Source organism: Salminus brasiliensis, chromosome 17 (assembly GCF_030463535.1).
Source record: "Salminus brasiliensis chromosome 17, fSalBra1.hap2, whole genome shotgun sequence".
Lineage (NCBI taxonomy): Eukaryota > Metazoa > Chordata > Actinopteri > Characiformes > Bryconidae > Salminus > Salminus brasiliensis.
The window spans coordinates 27,557,400-27,585,360 of record NC_132894.1 but is presented as its reverse complement, the minus strand read 5'-3'; the positions used below and the strand labels follow the sequence as shown (position 1 = coordinate 27,585,360).

At 39.8% G+C, this 27,961-nt stretch overlaps 1 protein-coding gene across 1 annotated transcript; it reads left to right on the top strand.

Annotated features, from left to right (window-relative positions):
* Positions 1–18,673: 18,673 nt before the first annotated feature.
* On the top strand, positions 18,674–24,821 carry cyb5b (cytochrome b5 type B). Its single transcript, XM_072661205.1, has 5 exons — positions 18,674–18,962; positions 20,312–20,440; positions 21,763–21,789; positions 21,999–22,030; positions 22,128–24,821. The coding sequence occupies exons 1-5, from the start codon at positions 18,768–18,770 to the stop codon at positions 22,213–22,215; spliced, it is 471 nt and encodes a 156-aa protein (XP_072517306.1). The 5' UTR covers positions 18,674–18,767; the 3' UTR covers positions 22,216–24,821.
* Positions 24,822–27,961: the final 3,140 nt, after the last annotated feature.

The window sequence follows — 27,961 nt, the reverse complement described above, 5'->3', positions numbered from 1 at the left end:
AATCCTTAACCTTCTTTAATTCTCAGGTCTTGTTAGACTTTCCCCCACCCCTTCTTATACCTTGACATTACCCTTCCATCCATCTTCACAAACAGGCCCTGAAAACGGAACTAATGTATCTAATTTTGGTCATTTTGACTGGAACTGAAATAAATGAATGGTCCTCTCTACCTTTAGCAGTGCACATGGTTTAAAAGGAAAGGTGGTTATCTTTGACTGTTGGCATTCGTGCTTCGTACAGATTTCAGGGGCTTCACTGGCCTTTTAACATACCTCAGTCCAGAGGCTGTAACTCACAGCAGATCACATCTGTTAAGACCAGAAAGCCACAGAAAGATGGCTACATGCCAGAGAACACCAATATTCATCCCTTTCCTATCCCATGTCCTGGATGCCATATTACAACCTGCATTTTCATCAAAATCTGAAATGTATTCTGGGTGCTTATTCCCTGCTATCTAGCATCTCTGTGAGGTCTAATATAAGTGTCTTGTGCTATCAGCTCTGAGGGATCATTGAGACGTTCTGGAGATGACAGCCTGGCAGGAGCTGCTTGCATGTCAGACAAAATATCGCCCTTTCTTGGCGCCGCCGCTGAGGAGTGAAACGCATGAGCACTCAGACGTGTGGCCAACACCTCTGGAGCTGTGAGAGGCTGTTTTTTTGTTTTTTTTGCAGGGAAAATCCTAGCAGAACATTCACAGCTCCGACTACAGGAGATATCTGCTTTTGACCAGGTTCACCTATTTCAAAATGAAACCCCTTAAAATGCTGATTTATTTTACACAGGGGCTGCCAATGTAGGCTTACAAATAAGCTTAGCATGCCTGACTGACACCAAACCAGTGGGGCACAAACAACAGAGGAAATCAGTTACCTTCTTGAAGAATCAGCAGTGAGTTGTTGACATGATGACAATGCATATTTTTAAGTTGGCCTATTTCTCTTTCTTACAATGAAAAAACAGCCTGATTTGACATTTGACAAAAATACATGGGGAGGGGGGAGTGTAAAACAGCACACACTCATGCTGTTGTGTGACATTGGTAGCTGTAGACGTTCTTCCTGTGGAGTGAAAACCTGCATTTAAAAAATATCCAGGTACATGTGAGGCTGACAAAGTGCTTCAACTAAAAACAGCTTAAATTAATATTTATAACAACAAACCAACATGCTGTATCATATACGGGTGAACAGGCATAACATGTTCGGTATCTGAAGGTTGCTTCAGTTGCTTAGTTCAATTTTAAGCTCATTTTGGCTCATTTTGAGTCAGTGTGCAAGCAAATATTGTGATGTCAGCCCTGGAGAAAACCTCCGAAATCATACTGACATGCCATCTCTACCTTCAAAGATGATATACTTATTGTCATTGTCATGCGAAAATTCTATACTTTATATACTTCATGTCAAAAAGTAAAAAAATTAGATTTAAAAACAGATGTGGCTATACAGTTCAAATTGAGAACACCCCATGAAAGTCTTTACTAATATATTTAAACATCTGTATATTAATTTAAACAATTTTAAGAGATAGAGATAATAATATAACTAAACACGTAAACCTGAAGAAATGTATTTTAATCATCTGTAAAATGTAATTAATAGTGAAATAATTTCCTATAATAATCTACCAGTCTCTAACATCAACTGGGAGAAAGTTTTCCCACTCCTCCTTTAGACAGATGGGCTCACGTTTTCCTCAAGCTCCCTCTTGATAAAATACAACACAATTCCTATTGGACTCTATGTTGAAGAGCATTCCAGGCCCAACTGCAGAAAAGCAGCCCCAAACCAACATTTCCATCTCCATGCTTCACGGTTGTTACGAGTTACTGAGCTTGAATGCTGTGTCTGGTTACGCCAAAAATGTCCTCTGTTACTGTGAAACACTCTTTCCAAATGATTCACCTTTGGAAAACATTGTTCCAGATGTTCTAATCTTCGTCTAGGTGTTCTTTGGAAAACCTCCTGAAAGTCCTCCTGATGTTTTTTTGACAGCAAGGGTTTCCTCCTTGCTCACTTCCTAAACAAATCAAGCCCCTAGCCATGCAGCCTGCCTTTCCACACATTAGTGAAAGAATGGGTGGTTCTAAAGAGCTCACTGAACTCCAGCGTGGTTCTGTAACAGGAAGCCACTGTTGCAACAAGTCAGCTGTTGAAATTTCTCCCAGATATTCAACGGTCAGTTGTGACTGGTATAATTGAAAAGTGGAAGCGTTTAGGAACTACGGACAATGTAGATTTACAGACCGGGGTCGCCAACGCTCTGCTAACTCAATAACTCCAAACCTGCTGTTAGAACTGCAAAGGGGAGGCAACTCCATATTAATGCCCATGGGATGTCATTAAAACTCCTGTAGGTGTAATATATAGGTGTCCCAATACTTTTATCTACATATGTATCTATACATACATATTTTCTAAATATTATAATCACCTACCTAATAGTGGGAATAACCACCCGTGGCACTGATGACGCCAGCGAGACTTCATGGCGCCGCATACATTAGGTGACAGAAGTTGTGTTCATTGTAGAGGTTAACTGGTCCACAGTGACACGTCAATCGCTCTGTTGCATCTTGGAAACCGCAAACTTCGTAGGATGTTCTAGAGCCGCCGTAGTGAAGGTGTACTGAGAATAGAGTTCTCACACATGAAGTGCCTCCCAACAATTCTCCATGGGCCATTGATGCCAGAGAGGAATGATGATTCCTGTGAGTGGTACCGAGCAATTGACGTGCCACTGTGGACCGGTTAACCTCTATAATGAATACTTTTCCATCACCTGATACAGTCCATGCTACAACATCTCGCTAGTGTTATGCAAGCCAAGGGTGGTTAGGTATATGGTTTAACACAGAAAAGTCAAAGTCGGTCCAGTTAAATTCTATGTTTTTGTGTCACAAGAACTGCTTTTAGAGCAAGGCTAATGAGAGCAGAGCTTATTTACATAAACTAGTCTTACATTTACATAAACCAGGCTCGGTTGGAAAACTGTCTATAAATGTATATAATGTCAGCTTTTGGTACATAAAACTAAACAAATGTCATAAGTGTCACAATAAAATGCACCAGAAATATGAAAAAGAAATGTATGACTTTTAAACGTAAGGCATACATACATTCAGGCTGTTTTTCTGGCATTTACATAAAGCACAGCAACACTAAAACAATGTGACAAGAGGGAAATAAGTGATGCCATTCTTTAATGTCACCTAGTGCCCTTTGAAAAATAGGCCATCCTGTGTGGCCTAGGATATACCGCAGAATGCGTAATCGCTCTCCTCTCCATTGCGGCTTCCCTTCGTCAGTGCAGTGCAGTGCAATGTGCATTATAAAGACTGCTGGGGCACACTATCAAAGAGCTGCAGGGAAGGCTGATGAATTCAGCTCTCTTTTTTGGTCTCCATAATGGAAGAACGGGAAGAGATAAAGTCTCGGAGCCTGAGCTAAATCCTATTACTCTGGTCATATGAGACCAACTTCCCAGCCTTCTAGAAGGCTATGATTGGACTTAAGACTATTCAGTACAGGTCATTGAGCTTCAGCTAAATGGGTTTGGAGATAAATCTTATGGGTCAAACAGACATTTGAGCACTTTTACCTCTTTTGCTGCAGTGTAGAGGTTACACAGTGCAGACTGTATAAAAATGCTGGCTAGGCATTGTTATGTGCTCCGTACTTTTTAAAAAATGAAGATGCGAAATAGAACCAAGCAGGGATCTTTGGAGTGATGCCACCTAAAAATTTTGGTTCCCCACTGAACCTCCAGTTAAGTGATGCCATCCATGAAGAAGTTCATTGGGGAACTTCAATGAATCGCAAGTCAAATGTGGTTCTTGAATGGCATCACTCCAAAGATCCCTACTTGGTTCCCTTCACAGCTTCATTTTTAAGAGTTCCACTATTGTTACACATTAAATACTCCAAAAGATTGTGTGGGAACAAAATCCTGGAGAGGACTTTAACTTTATGGACCTAATTTGCGACCTCTGCATCAAAGCCTTTACATAGCGTTTTTACTAAGAGCACAGTAAAGAAAATCCACGCCAAAAGGCATCCAGGAATCTCTATTTTTAAGAGTGTGATTGTGTTTAAATAAACACTTAAAAAGTTCCTGATTGGTTCTAGGCTTGAGATGTGTAAGAGATCTGGGAATCTTGCCCATCCAATTGTATGTTAGTTAATGATACTACAGAATCAGAACTAACCATTAAAAGAGTGTTATTAAAGTTCAGATATATATACATGGATCATAATGTACCAGTTAGCAGAACATGATAGATTAGACATTCTAACATTCTTAGACTTTCATCTCAAATTACTTTTTTTTATGATGAATGCTCTATGTTTATATATAGGGGGTAAAAAATGAGTGTGCAGTGACGAATGTTGATTGGGCCAGGTGGCCAATTCCGATATGCTAGGGTGTTATAAATTCCTAGGTAGGAAAACATAGGTTAGGTCGGGCTGGAGGGTGGTTTGTTGACACTTTGAGAGATAAGAGGGTAGTGAGAGGGAAGCTGGGAACACACTCAGTCTTTACTGGGGTGACAGATCCTTTAATGGCTGTTAAACCAATTTAATTTATTTTTACTTTTACCTTTTTAAAACTTTTTTAGCATGATTATTGTCTTGATTTATATTGTTCTTCACTATCATAAAATTGTTTTGTCCAGAGGTTTTATCCAATAAACTGGCAAAACTGCCTTGGGATTCAGCCTGGTTGTTTCCACACCACAACAAACAATCTTCAATTGTTTCACTTACAGATGCATAGATCTAGGCAAGACCTTAAAGTGATACAGAACAAGATTCCTCCGTTCTGGTCCCAGTGGGCCAGAGACCAGCACAGTTTGGGGATTTGCAATTCTTAACAAATCTATTACATCTGGCAATTAACAGATGAAACAGATGAGACAGGCTTGTTCAACAGGAACAGAACCAGAATTGAAGAACCCTGTTATAAAACAAGGGAACCCAGTCTTATCCACATAATGCTGGTATGGATGGAGGATTTCATTCCAACCAAGCAGGAACACCTGTTCAGTTGTTTGAAGAATAGTTATTTGACTTAAACCCAGCGTGCTCTTGCTTGGATAGAATGAAGATTGGCACCCCTGGTGTGTGATGGTACTTTAACTTACACACTTCCACATCTCATTTACATAAATGAATCTTGAAAGAATCATTGTTTAAAAAGTTCTTTACCCTGTTGAAAGTATAAGATCTGCGAGGAACCTTTAAAGGTTCTTCAGAACGAAACTGTAGAGGAACCTTATAAGGTGTTTTAGGAACCTTCAAGGAATGTTTTTCGTCTAAAAACCTTTTCTTTAAGGTTTCTTACCTTCCAAGCACCTTCAGAGGTTCAAACTGAAGAACCTCCAAACGTTCCTTAAAGATCTTATACTTTTAACAGTGTAAAGAACCAAAATGGTTAATCTACTGTATTGTTCCTTTTAATTTTGAAGAGTTTCCTAATGAGAGCATGGGCTGTTGCAGAAGTGGCATTATTCCTCATTTTGATATTAACATTGTTCACTCGCTGAACGCCTTATCACTGCAGCAATATCGTTATTGTCATGCAACTAGAGAAGACTAAATCTACATCTAATGATGTAGATGCAGTGCTGGATCCGATAATATATTGCCATTGTTCTTTTGCACATTTGGGCATCATTACGAATCATACAGCAGTAAAACACGGGAAAGATGAAGTTTACATGACAAACAGAAATCTCATTTGCTGCGTTTGGCATGAGCGTCGTCCAGGCAGAAGACGCTTTCTTAACGTAATCAGTGCAACATTCGACGCCCTCGTCACAGCAGCAGCAATGTTATTTTCATGCCATTGCCTACAGTGACAATGACTGCACAGAGGATGTCTAACGATCAGATCCATGTGTAATGAGATGGTGCACTGTAGTCTTGCACTGGAGAATGTATTTTAATTGCTGTTGTCTGCATCTGCAGGAGCTCGTTTTGAGACTTCTGTACAGTACACTGTGTCCAAGTGCTTTAAACATAGAGATTTTTCAGCATTCTTTGGGGATGTTTGTAACTCTGACATCAGGTGTCATCTTGGTGTGGCCCTAAAGCCACAAGACAGAAAAAAGCCTTAATCTGACATAGAGTTAAAGAACAGAAAATGGAGACAGTCTAACATGGGTGCATCCTCATCAGCATAGACAATGCAGTCACTAATTGCTTAGCTGACTCCACCATTGTGAATTAATCAGCTCCTGGAAAGCAAATGGCCTCTGCATGATTCTAAAGGGTAACTGCAAACCCACATAAGTTAGCAGAGCTCCAAATAATGAAGGTAATCAGTTTCCTTAATTATTCTAAGGTTATAAATACTATAGTCAGGACTTCCAAGAACAGTTGTACGACTCTTTACACATATTTGAACTTTACAGTACTTAAATGACTGAGGAAGGTAATTCATTTTCTGGGGGTGGAAATCATATTCAGTGCTATGAAGTCAATGTAATTACATCTCTAAAAATTAAAAAGAACTTATAAGAACAACAACCGGCTTCAGACTACAATTCACCATCTTCCGGGGACTACATTGGGACCATTGTATTCATCCAATCCAGAAGCTGTTGTAGCCACAACCAGTAAAGCAACTTTGTAATTGGCTTAAACACAAAACACCATCATGGAAAATATGACAAATATCTGTAAAATACACCAAACGAAACTTCATAAGCCAAAATGAATTTTCTTTGTTCAAAATAAGAATTAAAGAAGTCCTGTACAGCTGCAACTTCCATCCTCACAGCCCACCACTCCTGTGAGGTCCCTAATGCCCCCCTCACCCTCAGATATTTCAGACACGCATGCGCATATGTAAAGTTCGTAGAATAGAATAATCCTTAGTAAAAAAAAGTCAAACAAACCCAGCACAGAAAAGCTACCAGTGGTAGTAAAAAAAAAACAATCAAATGCATCATTTTAAATCAGCCATTTAACGATGGTTAAACCGTCAGTCTGACAACAACTGCAAATGTTAAACAGCTGTGAATCAGGAGCGAGAAGCTGATTAGCATTAGCTTAGTTAGCAGAATAACAACCTGACTATAAGCCCACTTATAAACATTTAGACAACAATGACTCGGATACAAAGGTGTCAAAAGTATTCACATTCATTACTCAGGATATGAATGTTCAAGAGACATAGCTCAAGATACTATAGCTTAAAAAGACTTCTATAGAAGTTAAAGTATCAACTTAAGCTTTTTACTCGGTTTAAAAAAGTGGGTTTAAAAACTACTTAAAATATAAAAGTAACAGTAATGTAAGGAAAACAAATGCCAAAAGCTTCAGCCCCGCCACAGGGGTCTATAGTGCAGTACCCCACCTCCCCCAAAAAAACATTTTTCTGAAAGCCATAATGACTATAATGGAATCTTAATATTATTAATATATTATATTATAATGTAAATATTAAAATGTTAATGTTGAAACATTTTGGGCATGATTTATCTGGATAGGGTTTTTTTTTTGTTGTTGTTTTTGGTAAGTTTGAAGAGGAGTGGTCCGGGACTTAATTGCCACAGGGGACCTGGTTTAGGAGATCCAGACAAGAGCTGTTCATCATTGTTTGGAATGATGAACAGCTTTTCGCTTAACCTTCACTTTGGATAGTTTTGGATAGACAGTAGAACTTCATTCATTACTGCTTAAGAGTGGGTGAAACTCTTTCTGATAGTGTTGCTTGATGACTGAAATCCGTGTAAAGATGGTGGGCAGCTAGGTATTTCCAGATGTCTCTATGTAGGGCACTGATAATCTCCTTTGCTTTTTGGAGCTTTCAGTGTGTCATTATGAAGGCCATGTTTGCTTTCTTTCCACTCTGCCCTTGCACACCACGTAGCCTACCTTCAGTATAGGACTGAAAAGGACTGAATAAAGGTGGAACAGTGAACAGTGGTGATCACTGATTGAATGCGGTTGGATTGAATAATTTTCTATGGTATTGTACACTGAACCCTTTTTTTTGCCTTTTGGGCAACTTCAGCCCACATAAGCTTTACTTTTATTTTGCCTATTCATTCAGAGCATGTTTTACCTTCACATCAGAAACCTCAGCAGTGACTGAGCTACAGAACTGCATTATACTGTAATAAGTCCAAATGTTTGTAGATCTTCTGAAATCTCTTCTGAGAAGGCATTCCACTAGATGTTGGAACATAGTTGTGAGGACTTGACTGCTTTCAACCAGAGGAGTGTTAGTGAGGTCAGGTAACGATGGTACATGATTAGTTCCGGATCACAAACGCCCCTCCAGCTTAACCCAAATACATTGAAGGAAGCTCCATCACTCCACAGCATGCAGTGCCACTGCTCCACATCCCAGTGCTGGGGGGTGTATACCCCTCTACCCAATGCTTGGCTCTAGAGTGTCCCGTTTTATTGTTAGCTTGTTATTATACAAGCTATGTGTGAGCACCTGAACACCTGTGTCAGCTAAGTAACTGAACTCAAGAATTAGAAGGGGCTGCTGGATATTTTGGTAATATAGTGTATCATAGATTTGTCACTTCTCAGAGCTGCCAGAGTACAGTTATAAGAGCCACGCTTGTTTTCTCTCTCACTCTGCCCTTTAATATCACATACATCCAACTCCCAGAACACTGACTAGCCTGAACATATGAGGATTGTGATTGAATAATGTGGGTTAACAATCTGCGCTTCTTATTTGTGATCATTTTTCTACAGTATGTATAATGTAGGGCCTTTTTTACTCTTCTGGCAGCTTCCGCAGACCTGAGCCTTACAAGATTTTTCCACTGTTTGTCCCCTGGATTCTTCCTATTTATTCTTGTACATCTTGGAATGTTTCTCCTCCACCTTAGAGACCTCAGCAGCTATAAGCTATATGAACTACTCACCCTGTTTCTTTGACCAGAAGGCACAGCTTAAGCTGTATATTTATAGACAGGCAAAAGGATTACAATATCAATGTTTATTGTCGGAAGCCTGTTCATGCCAACATGCCTTTTTTCTAAATAGTGATGCAACAGGGACCCCATAAGATTTTATGGGTACGTCTTTTAGATACTGATGCACTAATACACCCATGACTCACAGAAATATAAAGTTTCTAAACTTAGCCATTTAGCTTCCATCAACGCTATACAGACCCTACCTGTTATTCATAATGTGTCCATGGTAACTATTTTCAACCTGAAACTAAATATATAATTGTAACTCAGATCACAATGATTCAATTAATAATATATATAATTATGTCTATCACATTAAGGGTTTATAAGGGTTCTACTTTAAAAATGTATTCTGATACAGACTACCAATTATTTGTAACCTGATCCAAAGGATTGCAGTTTAAATATTAGACAACATGACTCCATATTCAACCAGATGACCTTAACTTAATGAAAAAAAATGTTAATAGGTAGTTCGAATCCCGGGTCATGCTGCTTACCATCAGTAGCCAGAGCCTGAGCGAGCACAATTAGCTATACTCTCTGTCTGGATGGATAGATGGCACTCTTTGGTTTCATGCTTAGCAAGATGGCCAAAACTAAGTGGAGCAATATTTGGAAATGTATTTGAAACATAAAGAAGGTTCAGAAACCAAGTGATGTCATTTGTAGAAGCTCCTTTAGCCCTCAGTGGTTTTGGCAGTCCACAAAAATGAATACTCCCTATAGGTTTCACACAGAAACTAAGTGGGAGCTGATTGTTTGAGTTAATGATAAGGATAAATGACATTTGGACATTTTTGGCATTCGTCGAAAACCAGAAATGAAAGCCACTTCACAATGCTCAAGCTGCTGCAATGTTCTGTTGGTCTCTACTTCTTGAAATCAAAATTTCTAGTGGTTGGCATAGAAGCGAGCATAAGATGACCCTCCTAACACCACTGTTCCTGGCCCTTCCAGTTTCACAGCCAGTGCAGCGAACAGCCGGTTGCTGTCACTTATTGAGGGTGTGTATGAGTCATGCTCCAAGCCTCAGTCAGTCCTGCACTCAATACCATCTCCAAAAGCCAGTCCACCATGCCTTATCTGTGCATGCTCTACTCCAGTGGACATATCAAGGGCCTGCTGACCGTGATCACAAACTTGAAACAACAACAGCAGCATTAGATAAAGAGGTACAAAAAACAGACACAGGCAGAAAAAAGGGTATAATGTCCAATGTCTAGCAGATGAAGAAATACAAGGTATTCATACAACACTCTCACACTGATGAACCATTTCCAGAAACAAGAGCTCAACAGAATGGATTATTATGCATGAGCGTTTGGACACAAGTGTGGCACCACATAATGATTCATTCCCTTTTAGAAAGATCATAATGCACCGCTCCGTATGGCACTGGGAGAAGACAGAGAAAGCAAGAGAGTGAAAATCGCCATCTAATTTCCTGTGTCAACACCCAGATGTCTGGTACAGAGTATCAAAGATGTCTATCATTCAACTCCACAGAAAAGACTGCAGGAGGTAATAAGAATTCATCATTTTAAGCAATATCGATGTTTATGGGAGAAACGTGATTTAGGAAACTGTGTGTTATGTTTTTACAAGGCTCCTGCTCCCTGACCTGCCTTAACCCTCCACCGTCAATTGAATCTCATTCTTTGTTAATGAGTCTCATTTGCTTTGTGATGCATCGTTTACTTTGTGCATTTGTCTGATTCCAACCTTCGCTGATCAGTGTTTGCACCCCAGAGACAGGTGAATGCATTAGGCTGCCGGTTTGAATATTAATATAATAATATCTGAGGCATTAAGTTTATTTGTTAGTGCCTCAGTCCGCTCAAAGCATCACTGAGGCATGGGATTTTCGAGCAGCTGAGGGAGTTTGCTTCATGTTGACACAAGCTCTGCTGAGTTGTACTGCCATCTAGGGGTGGGCTTTACTGAAGTACTGAAACATGTACAGCTCACAGTTCTATATAGAATGCATGGCTAATCATGTAAATGCGATCTGCGGAACAAGAAGCTCGACTGTGACCAAATAAAAGCAGAAGAGCAGACATAATACTGTTCTTCATACTGGTCTTAGGTCTGAGACAAATTAATGGTCTTGATCTTGTCTGGTCTTGATCTTGACCCAGTCTCATCCACCCTGGTCTAGGACTTGACTCAGCCTCATCCAGTTCTGAGCTCAAATTTGGTCCCATCCTATCCTGGTCTCAGAACTGACTCAGTCCCATCCACTCCTGGTTCTGGACTTAAGTCGGTCCCACCCACTCCTGGTCTCTGACTTGACTGTGTCTCATCTGATTCTGGTCTCTGACTTACTCAGTTTAATCCCATCCTCATCTCTCACTTGACTCAGTCTCATTCACTCCTAGTCTAGGACTTGACTCAATCTCATCCAGTCCTGATCTCAAATTTTGTCTCATCCGATCATGGTCTCAGAATTGACTCAGTCCCATCCACTCCTGGTCTTGGACTTGACTCAGTCTCACCAAGTCCTGGTCTCTGATTTGACTCTGTCTCGGTCATTCCTGACCTTGGGCTTTAACTTAGTCTTGTTCACTCATGGCCTTGGTCTTGACTGGGTCTCATCCACTTCTGGTCCCTGATTTGACTCGATCTTGCCCAGTCCTGGTCTCTGTGTTGACTCGGATATGCCTACTACAAAGTCTTAGCCTTGAGTCAGTATCTAATGATTTTGAATATCTCACTAAACAAAAGAAAACTGCAGACACTCAACATTACAGTTTAATGAAAATAGTGAGGGATTCTGCTCATGGACACAGTCTGCTTTAAATATTCCAGAGTTATTAATATGTATGTATGTTAAAGCCTGAAGGGAAGAACAGTGAAGCAGTCTACATAAAGTCAGATTATCTGATTGAACCTTTTTTCACCCTTCCAATTTACAAAATAGTACACATCCGCTTTATTGCCCTTGCTCATTGTTGCTCTGTGTCAAATGCTGGTCATGAACACTCCTTCCTTCCTTACATTACCAGGAGAGTGGGTGGTCTGTCTTTTATTCGACCAAGCATGGCAAAGACATCAAGTATAACTGTGCACTATTAGATTAGTGTCACTAGATGCTTAGTGCAAGGCATTCACATGAAGATCCCAAAGAAAAGAGCCTACGTTACATGAACAATACTGTTCAAAAGTCAGAGGCCACCCTTAATTGATTTCTATTCCAGTCAAAGCAGCTATGAATTACAAGTTATTCACTTTCCTGAAGACAATGCACTTATATACAGAAGGGGACTTCTGTCCATCCTTCCATTGTGAAAAAACATTTTTGCATATCAAACTGCTGAAGCTGCTGATGTTCTCAGAACAATGGTCTGACCAGTGTAGACCTCAACATCATTGAATGTGTTTGGGATTAGAAGCATTGTGAGATGCAGTAAATGCCTTTTCCAAGTTAAAGGTAAGTATGATAGGACAAAGCTTGTATATTGTGTCTTCTGGTGGTGAAGCACATCATGGTGCATTTAATCTAAATCACTGCATGAGTTTAACTCAAGTCAGTTCTATCCATCCTTATTTGCCACATATGTTGTACCACTGACTGTAGAAAATGGTAGAAAATGCAGGCGCTGTGGTTTCATGCCCTTCCATGGTTCCATGCCTTTTATAGAAATGAAGCCAAAATGGTCCACCATGTTGTTAAATCTGCAACAGTAGAGACCAGAGGTAAAGCAAAGTGGATTTAGTGGAAACTGGGTATCCAACTCAGCTACTCCATGTAATGAACAGAAAGGGCGCAATGTGGGTCCTGTGGACTGTCTTTTCCAGTCAAGGCTGTCAATCGCTTCATTCCTACGTATAACCCCACCTTTTGACGACAGAGCAGAATAAGGTTGATTTCTGGGGGGTAAATGTGCCAATATTGGCACAGGGAACTGTTGGAATTAGTTCCCGGTATGCAAATTACTGCAGTACAGAACTCTGTTTTACAATACCAACATAGGTAGTGCAGATTAAATAGAGAGATTTAATAGAGGAACTCAGATCATGCAGAGATACATGAACCAAATGTTTAAGAGCTTATATCCACTTGTGACAATTGACTGTCCTGTATTGTGCCTAACTCGAAAAAGCATTGTGGACTATAAGACACCTGACAAAGTTTATCCAAATAGCCACGGCTAAACTGGTGGGGTTTTCATATATAAGAGTGGATGGTATATTCAAAATATTAGAATGCTAAGAATGCTTTCCTTCTTCAGAAAATTCTATGGTTCCTTTTATGTCAATCAGAGATCTGCTTGCTGAATCATGGGTATTCATTTGGAGTTTGTCACCCCTTTGCTGCAATAGCAATACCTCCAACACTAGAAGGGTGAGGACTAGCTTAAAAAAATGTATGAAGACAGACACCGCCTCTTTTCGAACTGCCACTGATGCAGCATTGCTAGGCCAGGCACTCAAAGGAAAGCGTGGCTCCCCAGCTTCGATACAACAGCTACCAGACACACCCACCCCTGAGAGAGCAAGGCCAACTGTGCTCTCTCTAACTCTTGGCTGCAGATTCAAACCTCTATGTTTATGGGAAGAGTTTACTCTGGATGATAAAACATTGCTGTGTGGATTGAACAGGCCCAACTTTAATTGCTCGACTCCAGCTCATCCCAAAGGTACTGGATGGAGCTCCATCGCTTTGCAGAAAGCAGCCCCACTGCTTCACAGCCCAATGCTGTGAAGCTTTTTACCTTTCTAGCTGAAACTTGGTTTTGGGCATGTTGAGCTTAGGGTCATAGTGTCCATTCTATCAACAGTACTTTTCCTTACTGTGTGCCAGCAATGTATGCATCTTAAGGTGGGAAGAATTTACTGATTACAATTACTAGATCCTTTTAGATATACATTTACATTGTTTACTTAGTAAATGCCCTTAGTTGGTTTGTATAGACTAGGATCCGAAAGATACCTCTAAGCTTAGATACTACTGAATACAAAAGCCAACATGGAGACCACAATACTAGACACTACACTTACTACAAGTACTCTCGGAAGAGATGGGTCTTCAGTCTGCAATTGAAGACAGCGAGCAACTCTACTGTTCAGATATCCAGAGGAAGTTCTTTACACCACTTCGGTTCTAGGGATGGCGGGTCAAGCTGAGCCATACTTGATGCTTGAAGGGCTCTTGGTATAGATCGGCTTTTGACCACTGCCATCAAGTATGAAGGGTTTCTTGGCTTAAAAGGCAAGGGTCAGGGTTTTGAATCTGATGCGGCTATAGGAAGCCTGTAAAGAGAACGCAGCAGAGGAGCTACATGGCTGAACTCTGAAACATTGAAGACAAGTTTATAAATAGTGTATCTAAATCTAGTAAAGTAAACTCTAACTGAATAGCTGACGTGTCCTAGTTGGTTCAGCAGTGTATTAGTGCAATAGTTTCTGAAGTTCAATTTTTCAGTGTCTTTTTCATCGTTTCATGCTTTCGAACATTGAGAACACTGCCGGTTTATTTATTGCACCTGCTCAGCCAAGCGACTCGGGCTTTGTGTCAAACACTGGGTGTGAATGCTCCATCCTTCCGCCCTTATTAGACGAATGGGAGGTCTGTCTTTTTTTCCAGCCATTCTAAATTAAGCTTGATGAGCGCATAAAATTAGATTAGTGTCATCAAAAATAAAGACTTATGTTTGTTGGAGTGGCGGTCCAGCTGTGGGTGAACAGGGCCGTTCCTCAATGCTGCTGAGAGGCTGTGCGTAGCTGGGTTTGGTGAAAACAGAACGAACAGTCTGAATAGGGGGAGAAATGTGTGACATGATAAAGTCATCAGCTATTAATAAAGAAAAATCACACATAGCCTACATCAAAGCATAGCCTACATCAAATCATGATGGAAGCTCTATGTGAGTGAGTGGGTGGAACTGTCCATGTTCAAATGCCAAACATTGTGAGTGGGGCACAAACTAATATAGGATAAAAAAACTAACATAGGATAAAATGTGACACACTTTATTAGTAACACTGGTACACCTACTTATTCATTTAGCAGAATGGGGACAGAATGTGATCTCGGCTGCCAGATGGGCTGGTTTGTGTATTTCTAGAACTACTGATCTCCTGGGATTCTCAGCACAAACGTTTGTAGAGTTCACTTAGTATGATGCTATTGAAAAAGTTTGTTTTTTCATTACTGAATTCTTCATTCCAAGAATCATTCATACACTACATGGACAAAAGTATTGGGACACACCTCTTAATCACTCAAGTCAGGTGTTTTATTAGGTCCCATTGCCATAGGTGTATAAAATCAAGCACCTTGCCATACAGTCTGCCGTTCTACACATTAGTGAAAGAGTTGGTGATTCTAAAGAACTTGCTGAATTGTAGCGTGGTTCTGTAATAGGATTCCACCATTGCATCCTCCTAGATATTCCACTAGCAGCTGTGAGTGCTCTTATTGAAAAGTGGAAGCATTAAGGAAACACAGCAACTCAGCCATGAAGTGGCAGACCACATAAAGTTACAGAGTGTGGTCGCAGAGTGCTGAGGCACAAAGTGCATAAACCCCGCCAATGCTCTGCCGACTCAAAAACTTCCAAATTCCAAAACGGCTGTTAGAGCTGCAAAGGGGGGACCAACTTCATATTAATGCCAATGGATTTAGAATTGGATGTTATTAAAGCTCTTGTAGGTGTGATGTGTAGGTGTCCCAATACTTTTGTCCAAATAGTGTAGCTGTAGCATAGCCCTATTTAAAGTATCTATGTACACATCGTTTGTAACATTTTTATGTATGTTTTTATGTTTCTTTAAAATCTACTAACAGATTATGAAAATATACCATAGAAATTTAAATAAAATTTCCCAGCACATGATGCTCATGTTTAGGTTTTCAAAGTCAATTAACTAATTGTTTGCTTGACAGTTTAGGTTTATTATGCTGACATTTGTTGTTCCTCTTTATAATCAAAACTACAAATTACTTATTATATTTATTTTGATGCAGATATTTTTCTGTTGATATTTTTTTCTGTATCAGGTTGGTGCAAACAGCATAGAGTTGTACTGAATTAACTGAGTTTGAACTGTGAACAAATACTTAAAAAAAAAATGTAGCAAGAAATGTGTTAGGTTTGGTGGCCAGGTATATTGTGGCTGCAGAATGACAGACGTTTACGCTTGCCTGAGCATACAAGAAGGTTTGTAATTGCTCAGATTGTGTCACCTTTGGTGGTGTTCTGAGGTGCCAGCTTCTTTCTTGGTGAAGGTAATTAGCGAGGGTGGCAGTGTGTCATGGATATTAATGGATTTCCTTCTCTTGCACAGATACTAACTATTGCTTTCTGCAGCTGAATGTGGGTGGAGTAGTCTAAACCTGTACTCCAGCGGCTACTTTAGTAAATAACAATGGTGCGACATACCATTCCAAAAACAGCTTGAGCAGAAGCAGAAAATAATCAGGTAAAAAAACTATTCTGCAGTGGTACTTCTGATACAGTCCAACATATACTGATCAGCCATAACATTAACATTCACTGACAGGTGATGTGAATATATATATATATATATATATATATATATATATATATATATATATATATATAATGACTGGGTAAGTGCATTTTAGTTTCTCTGCAGTGTCCCAGTATGCAGTGGTCAGTACCTACCAAAAGTGCTGCCAGAAGGGTGGAACTAGTGACAGGGTCTTGGGCACCCAGGGCTCATTGATGGGATCCTTGAAGGCCCCACCTCTCAACTTACAGGACTTAAATGGTGTTGCTGTTAACGTCTTTGTGTCATATGTATCACATGTCCATACTGCAACGGGTTTGAGCTGTTTTGGTGGGATGAAGGGGGCCTACATAATATGTAGCAGGTGGGTGTATGGCAGTGTAGGAGGCAAAGGTTTATAAACTCTCTTGCTCGCTTTTTGGATTTCTTTCTAAAATACAAAATACAATGGCAGGTGAGAGAAGTGAGACGAATGGGTTACCCAACACAAAGCAGTACAAACACTGCCATCAACCATCACGACTAAAATGGCACTGATGAAAAGTGCCTCTCTTCACATACTTGAATAGAGTAGTACAGGTATTGGTATCTGAAAACATCCAGGAAAATAGAAATCATTAAACATAAAAATATATAAGAACAACAATGTATTATTCTCATTTAAACAGGGTCAAAGAATCAGCAAAATAACCCTGTATCACTACGTCTCATTTCCAATTGAATATCTATGTTTTAAAAGTGTGCTCACAGTGCCATCTTCTGTCCTTTTGGAGAAGAAAATACCTTACAGGACTTTAGACATCAAGGGTCGGTTTCACTGACAGGGCTTAACTCTAATTATGAACTATATGAACCTTTCACTTGGGATTTTCTATTTAAAATCCTGTGTTGTTCAGGACTAGGCCTAATCCCTATCTGTTTTACTTGTGAGTCATTTTAGAGCAGGGGTGAGGCTCTCTGGTCCCACACAGCTTTGTGATTCACCTATTATTTGGCAGGTTTAGTAGATGTTTTACAGCAGGGAACTAAACTCAGTTCCTCCCCCCTGTTTAGGGCCTCGCTGCTGTTGCCTATCAACTCTGTCCATAAGGCACACTCTCTTATCTCCACCAGTACTTTCGGAGGCCAGAACACTAGATTTCAGTGTAAGATATTCAGACATTTGATCGTGGAAGGGTGTCACTGTTAACCCCCATGGAAAAACAAAAGGGATCTGAGCCAAAGCTGTTCAGTTTGGGATATTTAAGCATGCCAGTGACTGAAGTGTGAGCAGTAATGCAGCCTAAACTATAAGCACGAGAAAAGACATATGTTATTTATTTTGCTTGTGTGTCACAGAAAATCTTGGAGTGTTGAGTGGTTAACTGAGGGGGAAGCCCTTATGAACACTAAAGAATATATAACATTACAGAAATCCCTGTTATATCTATACACCCTTATGAATGAAAGGGTTTTAGATAGTATCAAAAATAATTCTGACTTGCTATAGACCGTCTTATGCAAATGTTTGGGCACACCTGGTAAAATGTGTGTAACACAGATTTAATGTGCCATTACTTTTGCACAAACCACTTTTTGTTTAATCAAGCTACTAACCAAATATTATGCTTCAGATTTTGCACACGTGTGTTCTCTGTGGGGAATGAGAACTTGTTTACACTTTAAAATCAAAAACATGTCATTTGCCAGGGTTGCCCAAACTTTTGAATAAGACCATAGAAGCTGTTTTTCCATTATGGAGAGGTGGAGATGCTGTACACATAAAAATGTTCTATATATAACCATTGCTTTTTTACTAATGATCCCTTACAGAACCCCGTCTATAAGGGTGTACAGTAAATCTGGCCAATTACTACAGTTTAAGGTGTCATATAGGCTACTTAGAAATACCTTGCATTTTCTTAATTGAAATGTCTACATACTTTCCCCCGAAAATCCCAGCTCCTCAGTTACTGCCAGGTTATGTTAAACAGGGTCTGCATATGTCTGGAATCGAGTAATAACAAAGTCAGGCTCCAATTTTGAAACACTGCTAACCATGGAGATCCATTCACACACGTCCCTGCTATGGTCTCATGATCACCAGCCGTTGTCTCTGATTGGACACGTCGCATGAACGGACTCTCTCTATTGGCTGTGTGCAGCGGCAAACGTTGGTCGCGCAGTGACGCTCTGTGATCTGATTGGACGCTTTCTCGCGGCAGGTTCCACCGAACCACTCCGCTCGAGCGCAGCAGGGCTACCCAGTGCCCGAGCTCGGCTAGTGGAGGTGTCCGCGATAGCAGAAGCTAGTTAGACTGAGTGGGCAGGAGCCGCTGAAGCTGAGCCAGAATGGGCGAAGAAACAGATCGATCGGGAAAGACGAACGATCAAAGTAAAGACAGAGAAGGTGTAAATCACATATCTGAGGCTGTAAGCGATGTTAAGTATTACACACTCGAGGAGGTTCAGGCGCACAACATGAGCAAAGACACATGGCTCATCATCCACGACAAAGTTTATGACATTACGAGTTTCCTAGAAGAGGTAAGGTGATCTTGTGGCTGAAGGTAGGGGGTTTAAACGCCGCGATAGTTCATGCTTTATAACCAAACGCCTCGACTAACAGTAAAGTTTCAGATCTGGGTCTTGTTTTGCTGCAGCTTCTTTAAATAAAGCACAGTTAGCTAGCTAGCGCTAGTGCTAGTTGGCTAATACTAGCTAGCTAGTAGTGCGATTCGCTACTAGCCAGCCAGCCAGCCAGCCAGCTAGCTAGCAGGCAGTATGAAGTGCGGCCTGGACTCTGACTTCGCTTACACAGCTGTCTTCACTTAGACTGGTTACTTAACCAGTATGTGCTAAAGGTGACATAGCTAGACCTGTAGCTACTTAGCTACCTATTTTTTTTAACCAGTAAAAGAATTAGCTTAAGTGGCTAACCTAAATGCTACTCAGATGGTGATTGGAGATTAGATGGAGCCTCCAGCTAGTTTAATAAAGACATGCAGTCGCTGAGATCTAGCACTGTATGTGTGTGAATTCTGAAATAAACAAGGAGCTCATAATAGTAGCTAGCTAGCTAAGTTTTTCTGTCTGGCCAGTGGTTTGAGCTTTAAAGCAGCTGTTGGCTTAAATTAGAGGCAGTGTTGGGAATAAACTGTGTGCCTGTTAATAGATATTTCGGGGAAAGGTTGTTAAATGTGCCAAGTATCAAGATTTGGGTGCTATTCAAGGTTGCTGCTAAGGACTGCTTTCTACACTGCTGTAGGAATTAAAGGTTGTCAGAGAACTTAGCTAGCTCAGGTCTAAGTGAACATGTAGTGCAGTGTTTACCTCCCAATAAGCAATCCAAAGAGGTGTCGATGCAGGTACAGGGGCCTGTAATTAGGCTGAAAGAAATAAAAGAAACCTATGAGCAAAATGTGATCAATTTTGGAGTAAGCAAACCAACAATTAGGTTGCTGCAGTCTTCAGTCAACCAATCAATCAATCAATATATAAATTAATGTACTGGCGAGCTTAGCAACAGCAAAAGGCCTGAAAAACCATGTGGACAACAAAATCATTTTCTTGGTAAAGAAAAGCCTTTATGAATGTAAATATGGAAGGTGTATGTAACTTTGCAAACCACTGGTAATGCTCAAGCACAGGAAGAAAATATTGCTGTGAGAATGATTAATGAAAGGTTATTAGAGAACGTAGCTCATGGACGTGTTATGAAATTCAAGCTGCTGTGTACTTTACCTCACTGGGTTTACTTAGTCAATATATTGTTGACTAAAAAGCCAAGACGATTGGTTAGGTTGCTGCTCCCATGTGGGCAGGGTTTAAAGCAGCAGCAGCAGGATGTGTTCTGATGGGATCTCCAGTTCACCTGAATCTGCTGTTTTTCACAGCATCCGGGAGGTGAAGAAGTGCTTCTGGAACAAGCAGGTGCAGACGCAACGGAGAGCTTTGAAGATGTTGGGCATTCCACAGACGCAAGAGAGATGCTGCAGCAGTACTATATTGGAGAGCTGCACATGGTATTGTTTTTCTTCAGTTTTAGGGAAATGATAATCTTGACAGTCTCAAGGTACAGTTGAGCATAATGTGAAGTACTTATTACAACACACTACTCCCTAGAAGTACTTTCATGGCCAGGTGTTATTTCATGACAGATTGAGGTGATGGCAGGTCTGGTACTGATTCCAAATGTAGATTTGCATTTGGTAGCTGTTCGTGGGAAACTCTCAATATCTGGTCCGCAGAGGTGTAAATGCAAATGAAGGAGACATTATTAAAGCTTCTTCACACTGAGGCCGAACACTCATGTTAATAGTGTCTTTCACACCGAAACGGATGGATTGTGAGGCTGTGTAATCTTTTCAATCAGACCCTGCTTGATTTTCTGTGCTGTACGGATGTGTTACATTTAGGTTAACCAATCAAAGCGCAGTTGTCAAGGTTACAAACCAAACAAATGAGCATCAAACGGCGGCTGAACAAATCTTGTTCGAAGCAGAACACAAAAGTGAATATGACAAACAACACGCTGACGACCAAAATGTGGATTTGCAGAGCAAATCAAGTTCAAGTGCATTCTAGTCTGTTCATGACAAGAAAGAATTGGGAACTGAAGCTTGCCTTGCTAATGAGCGATCATGCAATATGACACCAAAAGGCCTGGTAGACAATCAAATTAAACAGAATTCTCTTCTTGCTGACACAAAGCCCCGTCACAACATCCACACAGGTCAAGACTACTCTTGAGGAGGTAGGCATGTCATTGCCAAAGTGTACAACCTAGAGATACCTCTATGATTGTAAATACTGAGGGTTTTCTTTAAAATGCTAACACTGGTAACACTTTAGCACAGAAAGAAAACCTGTTGGAAGACTTGATTCTGAAGCATGATTCTTGGGACAGATGAAAGCAAGATTTACTTGAGTATAGAGAATGAAGGGGATGGTTAGGGGGGGGGGGTGTTGCTTTATTAAGCATTGCAGTCATTTACAATTTGAAAGGCCTGCTTTGTCTAAAGTATACAGATTTGTTGGTATGAATAAGGAGCTTTTCTGCTTTCTTGCATTTACATGTATTTGCTTCAACCCAGCTGACTAGTCTGCACCCTTTTCACAGTCTGTTAGCTGTGTTGCTGTGTTTGTAAATATATTAAACCTAATAACCTAAATAATTGCAGTCAGGCATTTGTGACCGGTTGGACATGTTAAAGCTTATTGCATTTTAGTGTATTATTAACTTCTAAAAGAATTTGTGAACAATGTAAGCGTATTGAATGTTTGAACACAAGTGCATTGATTTTGTAATTATTTAACAAAAGCATGTGGTCTTTTTTCATTCTAGAATGACAGAAAAAAGGAGGCTAAGAAGGTAAGGAAATCGTTTATGACTTAGGAACCATGCTGCAGCCGTTGTCTTGAAAGGAATTCAGAGTGTGATGTGGGTGTAGTTGTAACACACGTTCATTAAAGTGACTTTGGCTTGAATTTTTCCAAGAAATTCTTTGAACATATGCCACTCCTTGGCCAGTAAAGTGAGTCTGATGCCTGATCCCTTATGTTATGTCTTTCTTTCATCAGGAAGTTTACATCACAACTTCAAAAGAGTCCAGGTGAGATTGTGTTTTTCTGCAGATCTATATATTTGAAACTGTAATGACTATCAATTGGCACTGAGTTCTGATTGGGTTGTTTGTTTCCTTTGTTCAGCTCATGGACCACCTGGTTGATTCCGGCTGTAGCGGCTGCTGTTGTGGGCATCATGTACCGTTATTACATGCTAGAGCACAAATCTTGAGCACTACTCGCCAGGGCCTGGATTACCAAAACTGTATGCAAAAGCATAGCATAGCGTTTACTGTTAGTGTTCATAGAGGTACACACTATACTATCAAACTATCATCAAACGTTAATTGGTTGTGTCTCGATGGTTTCGGAAGACCCAGGCCAGGATGACTTGTTTTTTGTTTTGTTTTTTCTTTCTCTCTTTCGTCTGGAGGCCTTGACTTTTCTGTCCAGTCCCGCCCCATGCCATCACACTGGATGCACAGAATGACCCTCATTTCCCTTCTTACGCCAGCAGGGAGCTTGACGAATCGCAGGATTATTCTTTCGTCAGTTTTTCCCCCCTTTGTCTCAATCTGTATTAGTTAGGATTAGAGCAGGATGCTCCTCTCACACTCACACTTGCATACACAGCACTGAATCTGAATGTGGTTTACACTATGCCTTGTGTGCTACCTTCTGTTAGTGCTCACTTTTCAGCTACGTGTAATACATGTAATCTCTCTACAAGAGATTCTAGTACATAGTTTAGGATTTCAGCCTTATGAGGACATGTGGAAAATTTTGTTGGTCAGCCTTTTGTAAGTAATGCCTAATTAGCGTTTTTGACATAATCTCGGTCTGGTGCACCTAGAGCATACTGTCAGTTTACACCAGCAATAATTTTCTCTGTATTTAGTAAAAGAGCAGGAAACCTGTTTACTCAAAACACATTTTATAATGGTAAACAGTGGGCAGGTGCTTCAGAGCTCTGTGCTGTATATGAGGGTGTCTCTCAAGTCAACAGGTTTTTTGTTCCATGACTAAATACCATGGAAATTGTCTATGGTAATATATTGTATGCTACAGATGTAGCAGATTAAAATTAGGTTGAGACTACACAGTACAAATGCTGAAGCTACCTTCAGCTGAACATAAGGCAATGTAATTAAACAAGAAGCACTTCAAGTGCCATAGACCACTCAAGCTGTGATGGTGTCATTCTGTAGTTGAAGTTCCTACTGATGTGCCTTGTGGTAAACGTTGTTCCAAACCCGATACATGTCATGTCAGCTTGCACTTGGGTGCCTGAAATGAAATCAGAAGACTATCAACCTCAACAAAATACCCCAAATAGCTTACAGCACATTTGAAGTAGCTGGTGTTTTTTGACAGTGATAAGATAAAGGTTAGTAGACAGCTTCTGATTTCAGACTTTGTTGACAGTCTCGTAACTCTGAGGTTAATGACCCAGCTTATGCCTGGTCACTTCATGTGACTAGTATCTGGATTGTATGCTGATAGGATTTTAGCCACATGATAGTCAAATGCAGGGCTGCTCAATCCTGGTCCTGGAGATCTAACACCCTGAAGAGTTCAGATCCAACACAGCTGACTCTAATGTTCAGTTGCTCCTAAAGGCTTTATTATCTGAATCAGGTGTGTTAGATTTGGGGTGGAGCTAAACTCTGCAGAGTGGTAGATCTCCAGGACCAGGATTGAGCAGCGCTGGTCAAATGAGTCTCTGGTGTGGGACAGAATATGCAGATTCGCTCATTGCACAGCAATTACTCAAATATGTGTCAGACCTGTCTCGGCTGTGTTTACGCTTCAATTTTTACGTGGCTTGGCCTGATGCAGATATAATTCTGATACTCAAGCTGCATGCAGTGACTAGGTGTAGACTGGGTTTGTGTTTACCAGGAGGCATGGGAAGCATTCCCATTCATCAAGCTTAGAACTTGAAGCTCCTGATATGGGCATGACTACAGAATGATGCACAACTTCAGAGGTCTATTACAGAGAAACTAAAGTTTAAGGGAAAAAAATAACAAATCAAGAGGGTTCCCCAGCACCATTTAACAATTTGCAACCCAAGCAGCATACGAAAGGGTATAAGTAGGGGTCCAAATAAAAGTCGCTTACATTTACATTATAGTCTTTGTTCTTACATTGATTCATATAGCATGGTACTTCAAGATGTTAAAAATGGTCCTAACACTTGGTCCTTTTGTATTTTTACATATGTTTATGGAGATGTAATGAAGAGTATTACAATAATTTATTTGTTGGAGAAACTGATTTGTGGTTGTGTGTTTAATACTTGAACTGGTAAGCAGTCCACAAAGTCTATATATTTCATATGCCGAATATTCTATGCATTATACGTTTTTCATCTCTAAATTGTAGTGTTTGCCCTTTAGCCTCTAAGCCTCAGTAGAATACAGTCTGTTAGGTGTCACGTCCTGATGTAATGCCTTCCCCTATTGTAGTAACATTGTCCTGTATGTATGCAGAGGTGTTCATTTTGTTTTGTAACGACAAATTTTATTTTGTCGTTTTATTCATTGTCCTTTTCCAGCCCATGCAGCTTTTTTTCTTTCTTACTTTCAATGCTTTTTACATGGCCGGGTGGTTGAATGAATGTCTTGTTATGTAAACTTGTTAAGTAACCTCTTCTTTCATGTAATTGCACCCTGTGTACATTATTGGCAGTATGTCTTGAGCACAGTGTAATTAATGCATGACTGGAGCGAACTGAGATTTCCGTGCTTTGTGATCACTTCAGTAAGTGTAATCTACTGGCAGATTAGAGTCTCTGGTCAGCCGTTGACTATTAAAATAAATCAGACATTCCCACCTAATGTTATCATGTAAATAAGTCATTGTCCCCTCATGCCACCACAACATTTCTTTGCTTTGTGTGAACACTTTGTGTACATCTTCTTGGCTGTCTGATATATTTTGATTTGACTAGATTTATAAGAAGCTGTACATTTCTTTTGAATACAGTGGAAGAAAATGAACCACGGCTGCGTCTCTGGTCATAACTTGCACTGCGGACAGAATGTGCACAGACACAAATGGTGTGCCTGATTCATTTAATTAATTAAAGTAATAACCACACTATTATGAACTCTGAACTGAAACCAAACATGCACCTAAATTACTCAACACCCAATAGACCTAAAATAGGGGCAGCACCAGACCCGTAGCTAGTGTTACCCACAAGTCATATGTGCTGCTGTGTAAAAGTTGGAGCACTCATTTTTCCACTCAGAAAAACCATCAAGGTAAAACTATTCATTTTCAGGAGCAGGTAAGAGGGTTTGGCTTTTCACCATCCAAGTACTCCCTGACACATTCAATGATGTTCAAGTCTGGATTCCAGGGTGAATGTTTTCATTTGTCTGTTCCTTTTTCCTCAGTAAGAGCTTCTAGATCAGCTTCACATTCTCTAACAGTGTTGTCTATTCACAGTGGGAGGATGGATAGAGACACCTGTGGGTTTTTAGACTCTAATGGTGGCAGTTTTGGTGGGCTACCACGTCTTGGAAACGTGTTGGAAGGGTCTTTCTCTCTGCCTTTAAATTGTTTTATCAGTTTTAGGAACCTTTTCTTGGACTTTCCTCTTATGTAAGTAGATTGCATTTCATTTCTAACCTAGAGGTATTTTCTGGAGAATGGAAAACCTAATCACGTATATAACAGAAATGTTAATCTTGGAAGGTGGCTTTAAGCATATAATGATGATTCATTTTTTTGTGGCCCCCCCCTTATCCCTCTCTTGCAAAAATGTAGCCTCGAAAGTCTTATTAAGCCCTATTGTCCTGGCCAGCTCTTCACAAAGTGTTATTAATTTCACTTTAATGAAAAGATTTTTTTCTTGCTATACTTTACTTTTTGCTCTTTTGTCATTAAGCCTGAATAGATCCTCGTCTCTGCTGAGGAGCAGCTAAATTAAAATCAGCTCTGTGCACTGTATGACCGCCACACTGGCGCAAACATGGTTTGGCAGAGCACTTAGTAAACCTGATGATCTGATATATAAAAATATATATAAAATGGTACGTCTTGGTAAATGGAGGTAGTTATTTACATTTACATTTACGACATTTAGCTGACACTCTTATCCAGAGCGACTTACAAGGTTACTCGTATTACAGATGTGGGCCAATGCAGTGTTAGGAGTCTTGCCCAAGGAAGTGTAATAGCTCACCGGCAGGTAGTGGTATTATCTGTTGCGCCACACCAACCACCAGTTATTAAACATTATTCAAAACACATGTGCCAACCAATCACAATCCATAGCCATTCCATGCACACTTAATTAGTCATCTGTAATATCATGGAACAGTTGCACATCTTCTGTATGCCACCGATAGCTGTGGAAGCTAGTGAAATAGACAGGCATGGTCCTGATCCTGTAAGTAATATTAAATGACTTGGTGGTGCTTAAAAAAGTACTGAAGTACCTTGCAAAGCAGCAAGATTATACATTGATTGATTAGCCGTAACATTAAAACCACATCCTTGTTTCTACACTCACTGTCCATATAGGAGCACTGTATAGTTCTGTAATTCCAGACTGTTGTTCGTCTGGTTTTCTGCATACTTTGTTGGCCTCCTTTCATCCTGTTCTTTAATGATCAGGACCCCACAGGACCTCCACAGAGCTGGTATTATTTGGGTGGTGGGCGATTCTCAGCACTGCAGTGATGCTGGTGGTGGTGTGTTAGAGTGTGCTGCTGGAGTTTTTAAACACTCCTTTTCAGTTGGTCCACCTTGCAGATGTAAAATCAGAGACAAAAGCTCATGTGTTGCTGCACAGTTTGTGTCCGTCATTCATAAGTACTTCATGTCTGGATGTTTCTGGTTGGTGGACTGTTCTCAGTCCAGCAGTGAGGTGAGTGAGGTGTTTAAAGCTGATCAAATGGACAAGAAGTGTAGAAAAAAGGTTAAGACAATGCAAAGTGAAGTTGAAGTTCATCGACAGAAAGTAGGAAGTCAAGTCGTGAATCAAATTCAATGGGATCCATAACTTAGTGAACATATGGAACCCCAATCTGGAGATCCAGAAAGCACAAGAATGACCCAGACAAAATGGGAATGGGGAAGTATTCTGTAGTGTCTGGACACAATTTAAAGCATATTTATTTGGTGCTTCACAAATTTTACTACAGGTTCCCTTTCAGAACCTTTCTTTGTATCTTGTACAATAGGCTGCTCTGTTGATGCTGACGTTAAATAAATGATGGATAGATTAAACTGGATTGATTTAAGTACAGAGAAATACATTATCCCAAAAAGGTATAAAGGCATAAAGCTGTTATGTCAGTCATGGACGCATGGTTCAGTTTTCCACTCTGACTGAATTACCTGCAGCCATCTAACTTATTTTGACTATGAAACTTTAGTGTTAGAGCACATGAATATATAGTAAACGATATTACAAGAAAATCCATTTATAAGTATCATTAGTTAACCATTAGTTAACCAAAACCAAAAAATGATTTAAGGTTTTTGAACAGGTCTATTTATCTCTCTGTCTTATTGTGGGTAGTGGTTCGTGATTTAAAATAATTAATAAATAAATGAATAAATAAATAAATAAATAAATAACCAAATAAGTAAAAAATAAATAACCACATAAATACATAAATCTCTCTCTCTCTCTATATATATATATATATATAGTATATATATAGTAGTATATATATATATATCTATATATATATATATATATATATATATATATATATATATATATATATACTACTATAATAAATAAATAAATAATAATAATAATAATAATAACTACACGTTTCAGGAGGTTTAACCGCTGGAGGTTTTCCATTTATAAGTATCATTAGTTAACCATTAGTTAACCAAAACCAAAAAATTATTTAAGGTTTTTGAACAGGTCTATTTATCTCTCTCTGTCTTATTGTGGGTAGTGGTTCGTGATTTAAAATAATTAATAAATAAATCAATAAATG

What these genes read in the sequence shown, in the direction of transcription:
- cyb5b (XM_072661205.1), top strand. Translation starts at nt 18,768, where the DNA reads ATGGGCGAAGAAACAGATCGATCGGGAAAGACGAACGATCAAAGTAAA. An exon ending in TTACGAGTTTCCTAGAAGAG is followed by an intron (nt 18,963 to 20,311) that starts GTAAGGTGATCT and finishes TGTTTTTCACAG; the next exon opens with CATCCGGGAGGTGAAGAAGT. An exon ending in ACAACTTCAAAAGAGTCCAG is followed by an intron (nt 22,031 to 22,127) that starts GTGAGATTGTGT and finishes TCCTTTGTTCAG; the next exon opens with CTCATGGACCACCTGGTTGA.